The 19,192-nt window shown below is 48.4% G+C and overlaps 2 protein-coding genes across 3 annotated transcripts in view; one reads left to right on the top strand and one right to left on the bottom strand.

Annotated features, from left to right (window-relative positions):
• Positions 1-534: 534 nt before the first annotated feature.
• KCTD21 (potassium channel tetramerization domain containing 21) lies at positions 535-16,047 on the bottom strand. Its single transcript, XM_036859550.1, has 2 exons — positions 15,973-16,047; positions 535-3,511 (listed from the first exon to the last, which is right to left on the bottom strand). The coding sequence occupies exon 2, from the start codon at positions 3,479-3,481 to the stop codon at positions 2,699-2,701; it is 783 nt and encodes a 260-aa protein (XP_036715445.1). The 5' UTR covers positions 3,482-3,511; positions 15,973-16,047; the 3' UTR covers positions 535-2,698.
• The window catches only part of USP35 (ubiquitin specific peptidase 35), a 73,606-nt gene continuing 64,834 nt past the window's right edge, over positions 10,421-19,192 (top strand). The window contains exon 1 of one of the 2 annotated variants that reach the window (XM_036859538.1): positions 10,421-10,445. The gene's annotated coding sequence lies outside the window, so the exon portion shown is untranslated. Of the gene's footprint in view, positions 10,446-16,291; positions 16,561-19,192 lie in introns of those variants that run through there. The other variant, XM_036859537.1, reaches the window with a different exon arrangement.

Raw genomic sequence — 19,192 nt, 5'->3', positions numbered from 1 at the left:
CTGCCTGTGGCTCCCTTTGTGCGGGCGCCCTGCGTGCAGCCTCACCTGCATGGCTCCCGGGCCTCGGCTCATGGCGTTTCCAGTGCCCACGGTGCCCTCCTTAGCTCAGTTTGTTACCATCCAACCTACCCTTAAAGGCCCAGCTCGATCATCCATTATGCCCTGAGAACTAAGCTTGCTGTCCCCAAGTTCCCACAGCACACTGTGTGGCCCTCTAAGCTCTTCCAGACTAAACTTATCTGTGGCTGTTCCCATCCTCAGGGACCATACACCAGGTGCCCCAGAAGGCTTGTTAAATTGTTATATGCTCATGGTGTCTCCTGCATGACAGTCCATCATTACTCCTAAAAGAGCAAACATTTATTGAGCTCCTATGGGCCAGGCCTAGCTAGGAGGAAACAAATCAGGGAGGCCCAGGGACTTGTTCAAGGTTACACAGCAAGCGATGGAGCCAGAATTCAGACCCAGGTCAGCTTGATTCCAAAGCCAAGGTTTTTTCCCTTATATGTAGACACAAAATAATAACAACCATTTATCAATTATACTGTATTCTCACATAAATTATTTCATTTGATCCTCACAACAGCCCTGTGAGGTAGGTAGGCTAATGTGTTACTGTTATGCACATTTCACAGATGAAGAAACAGAGGTGGCTCAGTGAGGTAAGTGACTTGCATAAAGTCACACAGCAAATTAGTGGCTTCACAGGACCTGTGCTTTCTCTAAAGTCAAGCTGCTTGAATTAAGAAGCACCGAAAAGATGGAGAAAGAATTTTTATGGAAAAGAAAAAGAGACAGTGGTGATTTATGAGATTTCTTCCTTAAACTGTTCTGCTATGGTCACAGCTTCTGCTGGCTGGTCTAAATTGGGTTCTCCTGAGTGGCTTTCCTGAATACCATTGGCCTGGTGGCATGGGACAGTTATCAGAGACTCCTGGGTCCCACTGTAGGGGAGAAAAGACCTTTATTACCTAAGGGATGTGGCCTTGCCCACAGCCCAGCATACAAGCTCCCTATTCACAGGGCGTAACTGTGGGAAGCCCCTTCCTCGGACCATCCCCTGGGGGCACCTGTGGCACCAGACTTCTCTGGCTCTGTCTGAGGGCCCCTGCACAGTGGGGAAGATTCTGGGACCCCCAAGGCCACCCTCACGCCAGGGATGAATCATAATGTGCAGCTCTGAGACATGCACTGCTCATCACTCCCTGGGAAGTGGCGGCTCAGGGTCTCACCCCAAGGAGGTCCATGGGCTGGTTATGCCCAGAAACTACTGCAGGGGAAGCCCACATCCTCAGAGCAGTGTTTTAAGGGCTGGACGCTTACTCCAAGGGCAATGTTATGGTTCAGATCACTCCCAGGCTCCTTGTTACACATTGCCAAGACCCTGGTCTCCTTCCTCTGGGGCAGCAATCTTCAAACTCAACAGAAGATGGTCAAAAGCTATGCACAGTCATGTCTGGGGAGGAGGGAGGGTCACAAATGAAGCAAACCCACAACAAAATGGGGATGACTTACAGGGAATGAAAGGGGCTAACCTTGGTTCTGAAGACAAATCCTGAGAGGAATCCTAATACCGAGTAATAATATTTTCAAAATAGGTATCTGGCCTCTCAAAGTGAACTATTTTGAAAGAGAAAATACACATTTGGGTGAGAAGGAAGGTCTACCAGGACCAGAAAATGGTTGTGGAAGGACAGGTTTCGGCTCAATATAAGGAAGGACTTTCTAACAGCCAACTATGGCAGGGGCTGGCCTTGGGGATGACGAACTTCCTGTCACTGAGGGTATGCAAGCAGGGATAGTTGATCTCCTGAAGGTACTGGGGAGAAGCCCTCAGCCGCAAATGCGCTGGGGTGTGCTGGGGGTGTGGGAGGACTGAGCGACTGCTGAATCATTTTCCAACCCTGAGAGTCCATAATATATTTGTTTTAAATGATCTGTTTCAATGACACTTCACCTTCTTGGGGAAAGGATTACAAAAGTCAGGTATCAGGCCACATTATGAAGCGCCTTTCATTGCACTGGCTCCAGATACTTTCAAATCTTCGCAGGGACAGCAGCTTATTTCTGAAGCCGGAAATCCCCAAAGGCCTAGATTTGGCCCAGTCAAGAGGGATATCCCCATCTTCTGAACCCCGCCTGGAGGCTAACTCCTCCAGGCCATGCCAGGCTCAAATCCCACCCTCACTACCCACTTCATTTCCAAGCCAGCCAAGCAAGTCCAAGGTTCTGGCCACATCCCAGGGACGGAGGGGCAGGCAGGATGGGAATTTCTGGGTACTTCATGTCCTGAGAAACTAGAGGGAGCCTCTTGTTCTCACCCCATCTCCTCCACCAGAGGCTCTGTTTACAGATGGCTAAGTGAGGCACCGTCTAATGATAGAGAGAGAGCTGGACCCAAGAAAAAACTGCTGTTCCTTTGTCTAGCCAAGAAGTCCTCCTGTGGCCTCCTTTAGGACATGTTGGCAGACTATTCACTTAGAGCAAACTGCCCATCCCCAGCTCAAAGTAGCAAGGAAAAAGGTGGCTCTGTCAAGAGGACATGTGGATTCCTACAGGTGGACTGCATCACGGGGGAAATCAAGTCCTGCTACACGATTAATACAGGTTAGTACAGTGGCCGGCCTCACACCACTGGCGAGACACTCTCCAAGATCTTGGCTTTGGGAAGCCCCCCTCCAATGTTGCTGGGGTCCTTTTACCTGTACCGTATTAATCGAATAATCTTATTGTTCATAAAATCCACAGCGTGTGGGTGAGAAGAATCGATGCAGAAGCCGTCACTCAGCGCGATCTTCAGCACCTCCTCCATGAAGACCTGGAAGCTGTTGATCTGCTTGTTGGCTGGCACCACCCAGAGCCTCTTGAGGTTCTGCTTGGTGTACTCCTCCTCAGGCAGGCCCTCCACATTGGCCACCCAGTCCAGAGTCAGGTGGTTGGGGTCTTGCAAATGGCTGGTGATGGAGGATAGGTTGCCATTGGAGCAGTAGAAGAGCTTGGAGCCGAGGAGCTTGAGGAAGAGGCAAGAGGTGCTGAAGATGTTGGCGTTGAAGACCTCCATGCTGGAAGAGGAGAGGCTGTAGATCTGGGGTGCCTCACGCACAGTGAAGTGGACCGTCTGCACACGCTGGTTCAGCGTGATGTTGAGCATGGCATTCTTCTCGGCCTTGGACAGCTCCACCTCCTTCTCCTGCAGGGCCTCAATCAGGGGCTGCACCTGGTAGAAGTCAGCCTCCCTGCGGAGCAGGCCCATCTCCTGGAAGTCCTCGGGCAAGTCCAGGTGGGAGGTTCGCAGGAAGTTGAGGATGTAGCGGAACACTTTGCCATCACGGTCAATGAAGCAGTGGCCCTGGCTGTCCCTCTTGGTGGGCATCTTCCCGCTGAACATGGCGCCCAGCATGGAGTCAGGGAAGCTGGTCAAGGTTGCCAGTGAGGTTGTATAGAGCTTCCCCCCGACATTCAGCGTGATGGGGTCGGACATGGCAGGAGGCTGGGGTGCTGGAAAGTAGTACTACAGAGAGAGGTAAGTAAGAAATGACCATTACCTAACCATATCTGATATCTTAGTTTGTTGGGGCTGGTATAACAGAATACTGTAGACTGGGTGGCTTAAGTAACAAACATTTATTTCTCACAGTTCTGGAGGCTGGGAAGTTGAGGATCAAGGTAGGGGCAGATCTGATGTCTGATGAGGGTTGTCTTCTCACTGTGTCCTAATATGGCAGAAGGGGTAAGAGAGCTCTCTGGAATCTCTTTTATAAGGGCAGTAATCTTGTTCATGAGGGCTCCACCCTCATGACCTAATCTTCCAAAGGCCCCACCTCCTTACGCCATCACATTGGAGGTTGGGATTTCAACATATAATTTTGGGGGACACAAACATTCAGTCCATAACATCTGGGTAGTCACAGTTCTCAATTTCTTATTGTAGGTTCTTGGAGTTGAAACGAATTAATACTTGATGAACAAATGGATGGGTAATAATTGCCACACCGTCTAAAGCATATTAGGTTCACTAGGGAGTTTAAAAAAAAAAAAAAAAAGAAAGAAATAAAAAGATAAAACAAAGCCTGGGTTCCACCCTCCAGAGATTGTTTTAATTGGCCTGGAATGTGGCCTCAGCATTGGTATTTTTTAAAAGCTGATTCTAAATGTTCAGTTAGGACAGAGAACCACTGGTCTAAGGAAAGAAAGAAAATGTGCCTGGACTGAATGCTATGCTAGCTGCTCTTACGTACATTTGTTTACATTATCCTTTGACATAGACAATATCACCAATCATCCCCACTGTGCAGATAAGGGAAACTGTGTCAGGATTCATTCCCTATGCTCAGACCAGTGAAGGGTCCTTCCAGGATTCAAGCCCAGGTTCCTTTATATGAGAGAGACAAATGTATTCATGCTTATTAGCCAAAGACTGGTCCATTGTAGGTACTTAACAGATGTTCTGAGATTTAGGACTCCAAGCCCCGTGCTCCTTCTACTGTACCAATGTTGCCTTCTTATTTAATTATTTTTTCCATCTAAAAGAATTCACAACAAATGGCTGTGATTAGTATCACTTCCATCTATCTACCAGGCCCACAATGGGTCACTCAACCCTCTGGATTCTAAGTGACACTCTTTTCTGGATTCTCATCCTCCCATGACAACTTGCCTTGCCATGAAGATGCTCTTGGCTCCTGATGGCCTGCCCTTTCCTACCAGGATGGCACCCCAGCCTCCTCTGAAACTTGCTTTGAGGTCAGCACGAATGTGGGACTCTGCCACCAAGCACCCTTCCTGAAAGCTCTTTACCCACTCCACTCCTTAACAACCCTCCCCCACCATTCCCCCACTGATCTCACAGCCTCTAGTGTCTAGGGCTGGTGTCTCCTTCAACCTGAAGTCTTGGATTCTAACTTTTCTTTAAGGTTCTAGAAATCAAGGGATGTACCTTTTTGGCTTCCAAGACGATACTTTCCCAGGGGCCAACCTGTGGAATGAATTCAGCAATCTTCCTCTAATGTTGGGTGTGGAGGGCACAGGGAGGAATGAGCCCCAGTGCTGCCCTTGAGAAGAGCCCAGGCTGGCAGAGGAGACCACAGCAAGAGGCAGTGAGGGTGCAGTAACAAGAGAAATGTAACAATTACAGCACAGGGAATATTGCTAATATTTTATATAACTTTAAATGGCGTATAATCTATAAAAATTTTGAATTTCTGTGCTGTAAACCTGAAACTAATATTGTAAATCAACTCTACCTCAACAATGAAAGAAAGAAAGAAAAAAAGAAACGGACGGAAGGAAGAGGGGGAAGGGAGGGAGGAAGGAAGGAAGGAAGGAAGGAAGGAAGGAAGGAAGGAAGGAAGGAAGGAAGATGTACCAAGAGATGTGGGAGTAGGTCTGGAATTAATTCTGGCATGTTTACTGTCCAGATGGGAAAACAGAGGTCCAAGAGGGGGACTTCCCGAAAGTCACCCAACAGGGGCGGCAAGCGGGCCAGGGCAGTTCTCACCACACACCTGCCTTCTGAGGAGGCTGACTGCACTGAGACCCCCTTACTTCAGAGGGTGGAGGCCATGCTGGGTGTGGAAGATGCTCGGCTGTCCCACCCAACTCTCTGTGGGGAGGGCCCTTTGTAATTCTTTCCCTGTCTAATGGGGCACTTTGATACTGCAGAAAGACATTAACCATCTGGAGTGTCTGAAGAGAAACAAGCCCATGATGAAGTTACAAAATCATCAGCAGAAGCCTGGAGCAGATGGGCTGTGAGACAGTGTTGGAGGGGGTGTCCAACAGAGAGGGGGAGGGGGAGGGCTCTGAGGAAGCGGGGGTGGCTGTGCTGAGACCTGCAGCTGAGGCGGATGCTTGGCCTGGGGCCTGAGTCTGACCGATTTTCTCTCCAGGGAGTCCAGGCAGGAGCTGGACCTAGTTTCCAGTCTCTCTTCCTGTTTGATTTAAGGCCCAGGCTCTGTGAAGTGGCTCAGCTCCACGGAAAGAGCAGGCTTAGGCGAGAGAGAGGCTGGGCTGTCTTTCCTGACAGTTCTATGGGCTGCAGACCCCGTATCTCCTAAGCACATTAGTTCTGAAGAGCTCAAAGCACAGGGGTAGGGAAGACAATCAGGAGCCACAGGGCGTACCTGGGGGCCCCTGGCTGGGCACCCAAACTCCTATTTTTCTGCTTGCAAAAGCAGCAGAGCACCTGCCTTCCTGCCCCTGAGCCCCTGCTGTGAGGCTCCTGATCATCCGTCCAGGGCAGCACCAGGAGCTGCTGTCAGTCAGGGCGGAGGCTGGTTAGAAGGCAGGTCTCCTGACCACAGACCAGGGTGCTCCCTGTGGTATTCTCCCCAGACCCAGGAGTCAGAGGACTCAGCCCTTCAAGCCCCTATTTCCTAGTCACAGTGCCACGGTGTCCACCATGGCAAATCCACAGGCTCTGTTTGAGAGCCACAGTGACACAAGGGGGCAGGAACTGGCACCTCGCGGGGCTGAGAAGCTTCATGAATGTGGCAGGCGGGTTTGGCCACAGAGCTCCAGGCCCCCTGTGTACCCAGCTGCCTCTTGGACACCTCCACCTGAATTTTCTATGGGTACCAGAAGCCTCACACAGAATTCCTCTTCCCCAGAACCTGACGTTAATTCTTCTTAGCCACCCATCTGCCTGAGCCTGAGAGGCGGCCCTGACTCCGCATCCTAACATTTTTCTCAACTGTCCCCTTGTACCTGTCCCTATGGCAACTCCTGGAGCTCAGGCCTCATCCCCGCTCCCCCAACATCCTCACTTGGCTCCCTTCCGCCTTTCTGTCCACCTTCCATTTTAGTTTGCAGGCCGATCTTCCTGACATAGTACTGCCTGCTCTAACCACCCTGCTCATCCAATCCCACCTCTAATCCTGCCTCTCCCCACACTCTATGCTCTGGGACTCCTGACACCTCCGCATCCGCCCTCACCTGCCCTGCCTTTGCTCTCCTCGTACCACCCTTCTTCACTTTCTCCACCATCTCTGCAGTCAATCTGTAAGGCCCAGCCTATGAGTCACTGCCTCAATAAGGCAGTCCCCAGATCTCCACCTTCCCAGCTCTCCTCTTGGGGTTTCTGGTCCCTTGCACAGCCCACCATTCCATCATGTAATGATCTGCTTTGCATATGGCCCTCCTCCCTGGCTTTCTCAAGATGAAGATCACTGGATATCCGTATGCAAAAAGAGAACCTCAGCTCATATCTTGTAACATATATGAAAATTAACTCAAAATGGATCACAGACCTAAACGTAAACTCTTTTTAAAACTATAAGACTTCTAGGAGAAAATCTTTGTGACTTTCTGTTAGGCAAAGATTTCTTAGATAGGACCTAAGAGGCACAAATCATAGAAAATTTAATAAACTAGACTTCATCCAAATGAAAAACTTCTCCTCTTCAAAAGACACTGTTAAAAAAAATGAAAATGAGGGCTTCCCTTGTGGCGCAGTGGTTGAGAATCTGCCTGCCAATTCAGGGGACACGGGTTCAAGCCCTGGTCTGGGAAGATCCCACATGCCGCAGAGCAACTAAGCCCGTGCACCACAACTACTGAGCCTGCGCTCTAGAGCCCGCGAGCCACAACTACTGAAGCCCCCGTGCCACAACTACTGAGCCTGCGCTCTAGAGCCCGTGCTCCCCAACAAGAGAAGCCGCCGCAATGAGACGCCCGTGCACCGCAACAAAGAGTAGCCCCCGCTCGCCACAACTAGAGAAAGCCTGCGCACAGCAACAAAGACCCAACGCAGCCAAAAATAAATACATAAATTTTTAAAAATTATTTTAAAAAAATGAAAATGAGACACAAACTGCAAGAAAATATTTGCAAAACACCTATCTGATACATGATTGTTAACCAGAATATATAAAGAACTCTCAAAACTCAGTAAGAAAATAAACAACCCAACTGAAAAGTGGGCAAAAGATCTGAAGAAGCACCTTCACTGAGAAGATATATAGATGACAAATAATCACATGAAAAGATGCTTGGTATCCTTAGTCATTAGGGACATGAAAATTAAAACCACAGTATACCTATTACAATGGCTCAAATGAAAAATGTGACAATACCAAATGCTGATAAGTACACAGAGCAATGGAAATTCTTATATATTGCCAGTGAGAATGCAAAATGGTGCAACCACAGGAGAAAACAGTTTTTGGCATCCAGTTACCACATGACCCATCAATCCTACTCCTAGATATTTATCCCAGAGAAATGAAGACACATGTCCATGCAAAAACCCATGTGTGAATGATTATAGTAGCTTTATTTGGAATTGCCCAATCCCAGAAACTAAAATGTAAATGATAAACAAATTGTGGTACATCCATACAATGGAATATGACTCAGCAATATAAAGGAACTAGCTACTGACACACACCACAACACAGAAGAATCTCAAAAGCATTCTATTAAGTGAAAGCAGCCTGCCTCAAAAGGCTACATGGCATATGATTTTATTTATACAACATTCTGGAAAAGACAAAACTAGAGAGACAGAAATCAGATCAGTGACTGGAGAGGCTAGGGGTAAGACTGGCTACAAACAGGCATGAAGGAATATTTTGGAGTGACGGAAATATTCTATATCTCGATGTGCTGGTAGACAAATGACTGTATAAAGATTATAAAAATTCATATAACTGTATACCTAAAAAGGGTGACTTTTACTGCACATAAATTATGCCTTCATAAACTGGGAAAAAAATCAAGACTGTGACTGCGTCATGGACAATACAATACACTAGGTTATGATCAGTTTTATATATATAGTGTTGTGAAACTTTTGTTTCCTTTGTGTGTGTGTGTGAGAGAGAGCGAGAGAGACACAGACAGAGATAGGAAGAGGAACTGGATTGTGATATAGAGTGTACCTTCATACTGTGGGTTGTGATAAAAATTGTTTGTGAAAACCACTGCCTAGTTTGTGATCTCTGTGAGAGCAGTGTCCCTGCGTATTCACTGCCTAGCACACAGTAGGTGCTGGGGGGACTCGGGCAGGGGCTGAGAGAGGAAGGAATGAACATGCACTGAGCATTCCACTACATCCGAGGCCTTTACACCCATCAGCCCTTTTAATTCATATAGCAATCCTACAAAGCAGGCATCATTCTGTTTGGCAGACAGGAAAGAGAGACTCAGAAAGACTGAGGACTTGCCCAGGACACACAGCCAGCCAGTGGAAAGCTCAGTCTTCCCACTGCACAGGTTGCTGAGAGTTGTAATAGCAACAAAAGGCTGTTTAATAGCTTCAGCAAGTGTGAGAATCCCTGAAGTAGCCTTTTAAAATACTGCTATGCAGCTTGCTTGACAAGACACTAGCTACCACCTGCTGAGCACAACACCTCCTGCTTTTATAATGCTTCGCCTAACACATGGTAGCATTTTATTTATTTTTAATAAAAATATATAGAAAAGTACAGAGGATGATACTCTTGTGCTGATTCTGTACATGCATTACCTCATTTGATGTCTTTACAAGCACCGTGTGAGATAGATGCTATTATCTCTATTTTACAGATAAGGAAACTGAGGCTCAGAAAGGTTAAAAGACTGCTCAAGGTTACAGAGCTAGTCACTGGAGGAGCTGCGATCTGAATCCAGGTCAGTGTGAGTCCAACACCTCTGATAGTTTCCCCTTCCCACCTTGAGGTCCCAGCGTGAGTGGGAGATGCATACTCCCTTATTCTCTGTCCAGATCAGACTGGGGTAGGTCTTTCGGCAGCTAGTTCATGGCTGGCCTGGGACTCTGCCCACTCACATCTGAGGATATGGGGACAGGATCCTGGATGGCCTGGAGCCCCTCCATAGCTGACATACCCCAAGTCCACTAGAGGTCTATACCCTTCTATTTTAATACCAACTCATGATGCCTAATGACAAAGCAGCAAAACACAAAAAGCCAGGTTTTTAAAAGCCAGATTAGAAAAGATGAATGAGAATGCAAACTGAACCACGAAGTAGGAGATAAAAGAAACCCTACCACTGTGTCTGAACAAATAATTTTTCTTAAGCAGGAGACTTTCCAAGTCCGCCTCTCTACTTGAAAAGAACCAAGAAAAAGATCAGCCCATTTCCCTCTCTGAGAAAACCAGGAAATTATGCCATGCGGATCCTCAGACCATCTGATTGGGCAGGGAAGGCCAGGGGGCCTGGGAACTTGGGAGTTGGCTGGAAATTCTCTCCTCCCTGAAATGGGTCTGTGGCCAAAACGAGGGGTGGTGGATCATAAGGCCCAGCCTGGTACCATGTGAAGGGCCAATCCCAGTCTGGGGCCTGAAAAATGACCCGGTTGCAACCTCTAATTGTAATAAAGGAAACAGAATTCTTTGAGTAGGTGTCCCATAAGAAAGGGCAGTCAAGACATCGCTCTAGAGAGTCCTACTTTAAAACTATGTCTCCATTCCTGCAGGCCTCACGAGGGACACAGCTATTGCCCGGTGAGTACTTATTGGGTACCCTACCTGTGCTAGGTGCATTATACACATTAGCTCATTTAATCCTCGTAACATTCCTTTGAGGAAAGTATTATCTTTACTTAACAAATGAGAACCTGAGGCTCTAAGAGGTAGGTAACTTGCCCAAAGAAAGCAGTGGCAGAGCCAGGATTCAAGCCTAGGCCTGTCTGACTGCCATGCTCTGAATGACTTCCTTGGGAATTCAGCAGCCAAACCCCTTGGAGAGTTTTGTCACTTGTCCCCTCCTACCTCCTACCAGGTGCTCTCAAACTTGCCCCTCAATTTGATTCTGACCTACATGAGACCAGTGCACAGAGAATCAACATTTCCTGAGCACTGAGGACATGCCCCGAGCTATGTGAGGCATTTTCCTGTAGATTATCTCATTACAGCACCACACCGAGGCTGTGAGGTAGGTATGATTATCATCCCAATTTTCTGGATTATAAAACTGAAGCACAGAATGGTGAAGACAGCTGCTTAAGATCTCACAGCTAGAGGTAACAGAGCTAGAATTCCAAGTGAGGTCTCTCTTCAAAGCCTGTGCCCCCTTCAGAAACAAAGCTATGACATTTTATTAAGAAGCATAAACAGGATTTGAATAAAGAGAGACCTGTGATGATTCTGAGAGGGAATATCTTAAAGTTGTTCTTCTAAAATTAATTACAGTTGTTATGCTATCCTAGTCCAACTCCCAAAAGTATTTTTTGAAAAGATTAAAAAAAAAAAAAAGATTAAAATCTTATTTTGGAAAAATTGGTGAGTGATAACCTGAAAGAATATTTGAAAAAGCATAATATATCTTAGTTTAATGTAGGAAATCAGACTATAAGGCAATGAACTATGGTATTAAGACAATGAAAAGGGGAAGGAATTTTGTAATAAATGTGTTGAAAAGACTGATTAGCAATTTAAAAAAATAAATATATATTGATCCTTATAACAACTCTGGGATGCAGGCAGGACAGATCACATTATCTTTATTTCACAAACCAAGGAAGATGAGTCCCTGGCCCAGGGCTTTGTGTCCATTCTTGACCTCTGATTCACAGCCTCTGGGAGGTTCCAGGTTTGGACACTGCTCAGAGGACCAGTCCTTTGGAGGCAGCCTGGGGTCTTCTCTAACCCGGGTCCTGAGCAAGAGACTGAACCCAGACACAGAGGTCCTAGCCAACAGCCCATACACTCACAGAGCCTTAGCACAGGCAAGGGCTCTTTCTGTGCAATTCCCTACATTACTGCTCACTGAGCTTCCATAATGAAGCTATTTTACATGCAATCTACTCCTTTTACACAGTGAGGACCAATTGTTTTAACAATGAATCTACAAGGCATTGATAATTATCTATCTATCTATCCATCCATCCATCTATCATTTCTTAGCTCTGCTCAAGAGCCTAGCAATGATACCCGAGTAGCAATGAGCACACCTGACCCCAGATCTTGTTTTTTAAACGTTGTCTCCTACAAAAAGAAACCAGGGCTTCCTGGAGGAACTGATGATTCCAGTACTTCCAGTACTTTGACAGGAAAAGTTCAAGGTGAGCCTGGAACATCTCTTTCCAGACAGCAAAGAAGAAATCAAAGATTACTGAGGTGAAGTCAAAAGAACGCAGATCTGCAGATCTTAAACGTTCTCATCACAAGAAAAAAAAATTTTGTAACTATGTGTGGTGACCATTTTGCAATATATACACATATCAAATCATGTTTACACCTAAAATGAATACAATGTTATATGTCAATTATATCTCCCCCCCCCAAAAAAACCCAAAACAAAAACCAAAACACAGGAGCAGACCTGAAGGGACTCTCATTGGCCAAATTTGGGATAATTTGAATGCCAAAAAGATTAATGATGATAATAGGTTATAACACATTGAGTTAAAAAAAATAATCATGAGTCTATGTTACTCCAAAAAGAAAAAAGAGAGGGACAGGAGAGGGAATGAGAAAGACAAACACACACACACACACACACACACACACACACACACACACACACACACACACACACACAGAAAAAGTTATTCTGTAACAAAGAATACCAGCTAATAAGTATACAAAGAATGACATGATTAGCAAATTACCATTTTGCAACCCTCAATGTTGCTATTCAGGCAAGGATCATCAACAGATGTGGAGTGAAAGGTGATCCTGGACACATAATTCCGACAGTTTCAAAGAATCACTCTACAGACTACTTGTTCGTTACGAGAGGGAAAAACTTACCCTTTTATAGAGAGATCAGGCTGTTATGACCTTATCCAATAATCAAACTTAGCATTCATGGATAGTAGGACTCTGGTATCATATGCCTCCTAATGTGATTCAATAAGTACACAACATTGCCGGAAAAAACAAAAACAAAAAAACCAAACTGAACCCAATTATTATTATTATTTTTTTCTCCCAATTATTTATAAAATAAGTTTAAACAGGTAGAGGGGCTCTATCTAGATTAAATGAGTTGCTTAAAGAGATATAATTAAATGCAATGAATGAATCTTGACTGTATCTGATTAAAAAAATATATGAGATTTTTTTGGCAGTTGGAGAAATTTGAATCTCAACTATTTATTAGACAATATTGAGTTCTTGCTAATTTTCTTAGGTATGATAATGGTGTTACGGTGTTATGGTTATGTTGCAAAATGTTATAATTAGGAGATACATGCTGAAGAATTTAGGGGCCAAGTGTGGAGATGCTTATAACTTTTCAATAGCTTAGCAAAAAATGTGCATGTGTAAAAGCAAAATCGGCAATGTGAATTGGTGCATCTAGGTGAAAGGCTATTCTTTAAACATTTCTGTAGGCTTGAAAATTCTAAAAATACTTTTATTTTGAAGGAAGGGGCAAGAAAAGAACACTTGCCTCCTGGGACTGTAGATATAAAGTTCCAGTCAGTGTGCCTGGCCCCAATAAATAGCCAGATTCCATAAATATTAGATGTTATTACTACTACTAAGAAGCATTAACATCTCATGATGTTCTCCTGACGTCTCAGCGCTCTGGAGGAAGCCAACCAGGGCTTAGCTAAAATAGCCCGCAGTCGGTGGAGGGGTTAGAATTTAAATCCGAGTGGTCTTTCTACATAGACTAAACCCCCCACAGAAACCACAACACTAGGCCTGCCTGTCTCCATGCCGAGATCCAGGCTGGGAGAAGATGGCTGTTTAGGACTTGTTTCCCCTGCTTTCTCCTGAACCCAGAGTCTCTGCTACTACAGCAGAAAAGAAACTCCTGTCATAGCTTACCAAGAATGTTAACAAAGAGGGGCCACTTCTGGACCTCAAAGATGTGGATGGCCAGAAAGAACTGTAGGGGCTTTGTGGGGAGAGGAAAGTGCATGGGCTTTGGCATCACCTGGGCCTACGTTTGAATCAGGCTCTGCCCCTTTATTAGCTGTGTGGGCCTAGACCAATTCTTGGGCATATGATGGTGATCATAATAACAACAATAGCAGTAATAAAAATGGCTGACATTTACTGAGCAGTTACTATTGTGCTATGCACTTTATGTATGTTAATCTCATAGATGAAGGTGCTTATTATTATCCCTACTTTATAGACCACGCCAGGCCCTCTCCTATCTCTGCAGTTTGGCATCTGCTATCCCTCCCTCTGCCTACACTGTGAAGAAAATGCCAGTCATCTGCCAGGCCCCTCAGCTGCAATTCATTCTTCCCTTCTTTGCATCTCCACAGCATTTTATTCTCAGTCCTTACCAAGGCCCACTTTCCTTAAGTAAATGGGTGCCTGGCCACCCTGTTAGGACAGGGATCTCCCCTCTCTGTACCCCAAGAAGTAGGCAGGAAGGGGAAGGGGGACAACTCCTCCCATTTAGTCAGATCCATTTTCCTAGTCCCAGACTCTCATCTACCAATAGGGAGGTTTACCAATCTCTCCTGAATTTTAAAAACTTTTTATTTTGAAATAGTCTCTTGAATTTTTAATTTGGAATCTGAGGCACAGGGCAAGGCCCAGGTAATTACGTGGAAGTAAATATAAGAACTCCCACTGTGTAGGGGATGGATAGAACATAGTTGGGTTAATTTCAAGGATGACAACACTCAAAGTGAGTAATGTGTCTCCCAATAAACTGGAGCAGTCTTCCCCACCTTACACAGCCCACCAGATAAAGACTCTGGCTCACAGCCCTGGGGACTATCTGGGGGCACCACCCTTCCTGGCCTCCCCCAACACCCAACAGCTGTATCTTTAGCCCTGTTTTGCCCAGTTCATATCTCTAAGAAGCTCACAGGCTGCTCCATTATGCCCACACCACAGAGAGAAAAGGTGCTTCCCAGACTCAGGTGACACACATGGACCCCTAAAGGAGTTGGCCAACTGGGAAAAGTGGGCTGGAGAAGGGAAGCCACCTGACCTGGCTTGCACAGCAAAGTATTCTTTCATCCGGCGCAGACTTCCAATAACTATCACCATCCCCCACCCTCTTCCAGTATTTTCCTTCATCCTCTTGGCTCACCCTCAGGCTTCACCTTGTGGTTTTCCTCAGGCCCAAGCACCTCATTTTGACCACTCTTCCTTATGGTCTTCCTGCTCCTCACAAGGATAATTTATAAACAAATGGCTTTCAAATCCATCGCCTCATTTCATCCTAACAATAAGCATAGGAGGGTTGCCTTAGGTTGGCACTTGAGAAGGGTTGAGGAAGATGGTCCTGTCACACAACCTGTTAAGGGCAGGACATGGACACTTTTGTCTGTTCCCTGCCATTCACTACAGATTAAACCTCTACCTCCGTGCAGTGCAGGGAAAAAAAACAGGCTCTTTGGAGTAAGGAATCCTGGGTGGCTTTAGGCAAGTCACTTTACTTCTCTGAGCCTCAGGTTCCTCAACTGTAAAGAGATATGGTGCCGTCTTCACAGGGTGTGAATTGAATGAGCCCATATATGTGACGCAGAGTTCATGGGATGGGCTCTTTACTTCTAGTCACAAGGAAAGAAAGGTGTTCTGTGCATCCACAGGCATTTGCCCATTCGGGCAACCTCTTACCCAAACCATATCAGCACTGCTGACACGGGGCTTTCCAGGGCCGAGAGGGATCCTTTTCATCTTTGCGTCTCCACCCCTCCCTCCCCAACGCTTTTCGGCCCATTCCACCCAATCCATCCCAGGCTTGCCTCATTGGCTTTCTCAGCATCCACTCCGCAGCCCCTTCTCCGATCTCACGCGTGTTCTCCTTATCTAGAGACCCCGCCCCTCCATGCCCCACCCACCAGACTCCTCCCACAGTCTCGGCCCTTATTATCCGGGCTTTTCTTACTATCACCAGCCATCCAGGCTCCTTCCACCCGCTCCGCCCCTTCTTCTCCATAAACGTCCCCTCCCCCCAAGCCACGGGCGTTGCTATCCCCATTGCACAGATGAGAATGGCGAGGCTAGGGTAGGCTAGATGACATCTCGTGGTAGGACAGGTGCCCAGGTGGGCCGTTCCCTCACCAGCAGTCCCTGCGCCCCGTGCCCCCGGCCGCGCCGCACCCACCTCCTGCCCTCGCTCGGCAACCTCCCCTCCGCGGGCGGCCAGCGCAGCTTTGCGAGGGGGGCGGAGGGCCGGAGCCCAGCCTAGGGGCGTGGCGGCCCGGGGCCCGCGCGCTGCGCTCGGGAACTTGTAGTCCTCCATGGGCTCTTTGCAGCTCGGCGCGCCGAGTGAGAACTCCATCTCCCAGGAGGCATTGCAGTTAGCCGTCCAGCTCCCACCCCGCCCCCGCCAGCGTTCAGGCCGGCTGGCCTTAAAGGGGACGCGACCCGAGTGGCTGCTCGCGGGGTGGCCCCCGCTCCGGCTCCGCCCCGTTTCCCGCACCTCGCCCCTCCCCCCCCACTTCGTCCCGCAGCCCCGTGGCCGCGCCGCTGAGTTGGGCTCCCCTGTTCCAGACTTGTGCAGAGCGGGTGGAGAGGTTGGGCTTTTCAGTGGAAGCAGCATCCCTGCCGTCTGGGACCTGGCGGAGGGCGTCCCCACTCCGGGGGAAGCAAAGGACCCGCCCTGACCTAGCCTGGACCAGCCTGGTCCTGCCCGGCCTGAGCGCCCCGCCCAGGAGCTGACTCTGAGGCAGGGGCCACTGGGGTTCCAGAGGTAAGGGGGCTGGGGCGTGTGTGTAGCTTGGGGGGAGGGAGTGTCTGCACCCAGATGGTTCGAGAGCCCGGACGCGCGCGTAGGGCTTTTAGAGTCCGGGGCTGGGAGGCGGGAGGTCTAGGTGCATACTGGGCCTGGCTGTGTGACCTTGGGCGAGTACCTGCCCCTCTCTGGGCCGCAATCTCCTTCATCAATTGTGTATATAGAGATACCGCCCCTGCCCCCGCCCCCCTCAGGGCTGAGGGCACCGGTGCCCAGTGTCATGAAGCTCGCCAGCCTTTCGTGGGGTCCGCAGCCCCAGTCTGGGCTGGGAGCGGGTGCACTGGTATAACTGGAAGGAGGGGTGGGGCCGAGCTGGGGTGCAAACTGGGGGGCCAAGAAGCCGCCTCTGCTTGGAATGGGCTTCTGCTATTCTCAGCATCCTCGGCCAGGGCGTACTCCCCCTACAAGAACCCTTGCGAACAAGAGACCTCGATGTGTCAGCCTGGTGCCCGCCCTTCCAGAAAGCCTGGGATGGGGGTGGGGACGCGGGCATCAGAGGTATGTGAGGGGTGGCCCCCATTGGGGCTGGGTTCCTGAGAAGCGAATATATGCTCCCACCTTCTTCCCTTCTCCTCCTCAGTTCCCCTTCGGTGAAAGGGCAGTTGGGTTTTACTAGTAACCTTCCCCCACCCCACCTTTTTTTTTTTTTTTTTTTTTTCTGGCGACAGTTTGGCCCAAAGGAGGGCCTCCCAGTAGTATGGCGAGGGGATCCTTCCCGGGGCTGCCTTGGGTAGAAGTTCAGTTAAAAAATACAGAGAGAAATGCTGCTGACTAGAGACCTGGGGGACGAGGGATGGAGGGACTTCTGGGTGTCAGGAGGGACAGCCTGGTCCTCCCCCCGCCCCCCACCCATCCCAGGCAGCCAGGCAGCTCCGGCACCCAGGGGAGTCAAAGGAGGGAGACTGGGTGTGAGGGTCAGAGAGGAAAGGAAATGGGCTCCTCATTGCTGGGGCTTGGAGGGGCTGCTGTGCTCTGGGGTGTGGAGAGATTGAGTGAGCCCTTGAAGCCCCCTCCCGTGTCCCATGAAATTCTGTGAACTTTTGACCTGAGGGTTAACCAGGAACAGGTTTGTTTGTTTGTTGTTTTCTTTTTCTTCAGCTTTGGTTGTTTGAGTCATTTCTAGAATAGCCCATCCAGTGACCTCTGTAGGGGCTTTCTTGGCTGATGTTTAAGATTCTCAGGGTGATGGATATGCAAGACCAGATCTGGGCAGATGAGGGGGCAGTGACTGGACCAAGGGTTAGGCCAGTCCCTGGAAGGTGCTTTTCTGATCATATCCTTAGTTTTATCTCATCTTGCTGTCACATGTCTCTAGGTCACTTGGCACTCCTTCACCTCTGTGCCTGGTCCTGTGCTGGGCACTGGGCACAGATGGGGGACCGGACCTACTTCCTACCAAAGGAGATCCCGGCCTGGTGGGGGAGATGGGCATAGAATCAATCCAGTTACACTGCCCAGGGATGAGAGAAGCGAAGAGGGCCTTTGGAAGCCAAAGCCCAAAGATTGAGTTGCAGGGGGATTTGGAAAGGCTTCCCAGAGGAGGGGGCATGTGACCTGGGCATTGAAGGATGAGTCAGAATTTGCCAGGAGAGAAGAGGAAGAAGCCCTTTCTCAGCAGAGAAAACTTCACCAAAGTGTTGAGCAGGAAAAAGCCCACTGCTCAAATTCCTGTAGATTCACCACTAAATGGAGTTTGTCAAGTTCATCTCTCACCCTGCCCCTTTATTAGCTTAGTGTCACAGAAAGGACTTGAATGTCAGGCTCGGGAGTTTGGACCTTATTATCCTGAAGGGGCTGGGGGGCCTTGAGGGTTCTGAGCAGGGGCATGGCAGGATGGAGTTTATTGTCTAATGAGGTAATCTGATGATATTTGCAGGGTGTGTCAGAAAGACCAGGGAGGGATGGGGAAGTCTGAGCTGGGGCCCAGGGAGGGGGTGAGGCAAGACATTGGAGCTGTCCACACACACACACACACACACACACACACACACACACACACACGGTGCTTTGGGGGTGATGGGTGATGGAGACTGAATATAGTCAGGCTCTACTATGCAGGAACAGAGACCTGTCAATATACAGTGGAAAGGTGGAGGGTCATTTGAGAGGGACAGTTAAAGGGATCTGAGCCTTCCAGGGGAGGGATCATGATTTTCTTGTGTGCTAACTGTGCGTCCTGGAGCGGGCTGGGTGTTGCTGGGACTCCCAGGCTGTCATGTCAGCAGTGAGAGATATAAGCCAAGGGTGTGGGGAGGAGCCGCAGCACTGGCTGGGAAAGGCTAAGGGGTGGGCAGGTGATCATCTCCCATTCTGGGGTTCAGAGGCTCTGAGAGGTGGAAAAACACCAGCATTGATGGTTGTGGCCACAGTGGGGGTAGTGGCTGGACTAGATTTGAAGCCTGGACTCTGTACTCCTACAGGACACATGTCTCTAGTGGAGGATGGATTGAGGAGGGGAAAAAGGAGATAGATTAAGAGGCTTCTGCACTAGTCCAGGCCAGAGGTAAAGAGGAGCTGATCTTGGGTGGGGCTGGAGCTCAGGGGAGAGAGTGGAAATGATGAGTTGGCTTCGAGGGCTAATGGATGAAAT

Source organism: Balaenoptera musculus, chromosome 8, assembly GCF_009873245.2.
Source record: "Balaenoptera musculus isolate JJ_BM4_2016_0621 chromosome 8, mBalMus1.pri.v3, whole genome shotgun sequence".
Lineage (NCBI taxonomy): Eukaryota > Metazoa > Chordata > Mammalia > Artiodactyla > Balaenopteridae > Balaenoptera > Balaenoptera musculus.
This window is presented reverse-complemented; position numbering and strand designations above follow the sequence as displayed.

Coding starts and splice junctions, on each gene's coding strand:
- KCTD21 (XM_036859550.1), bottom strand. CDS start 3,481: ATGTCCGACCCCATCACGCTGAATGTCGGGGGGAAGCTCTATACAACC.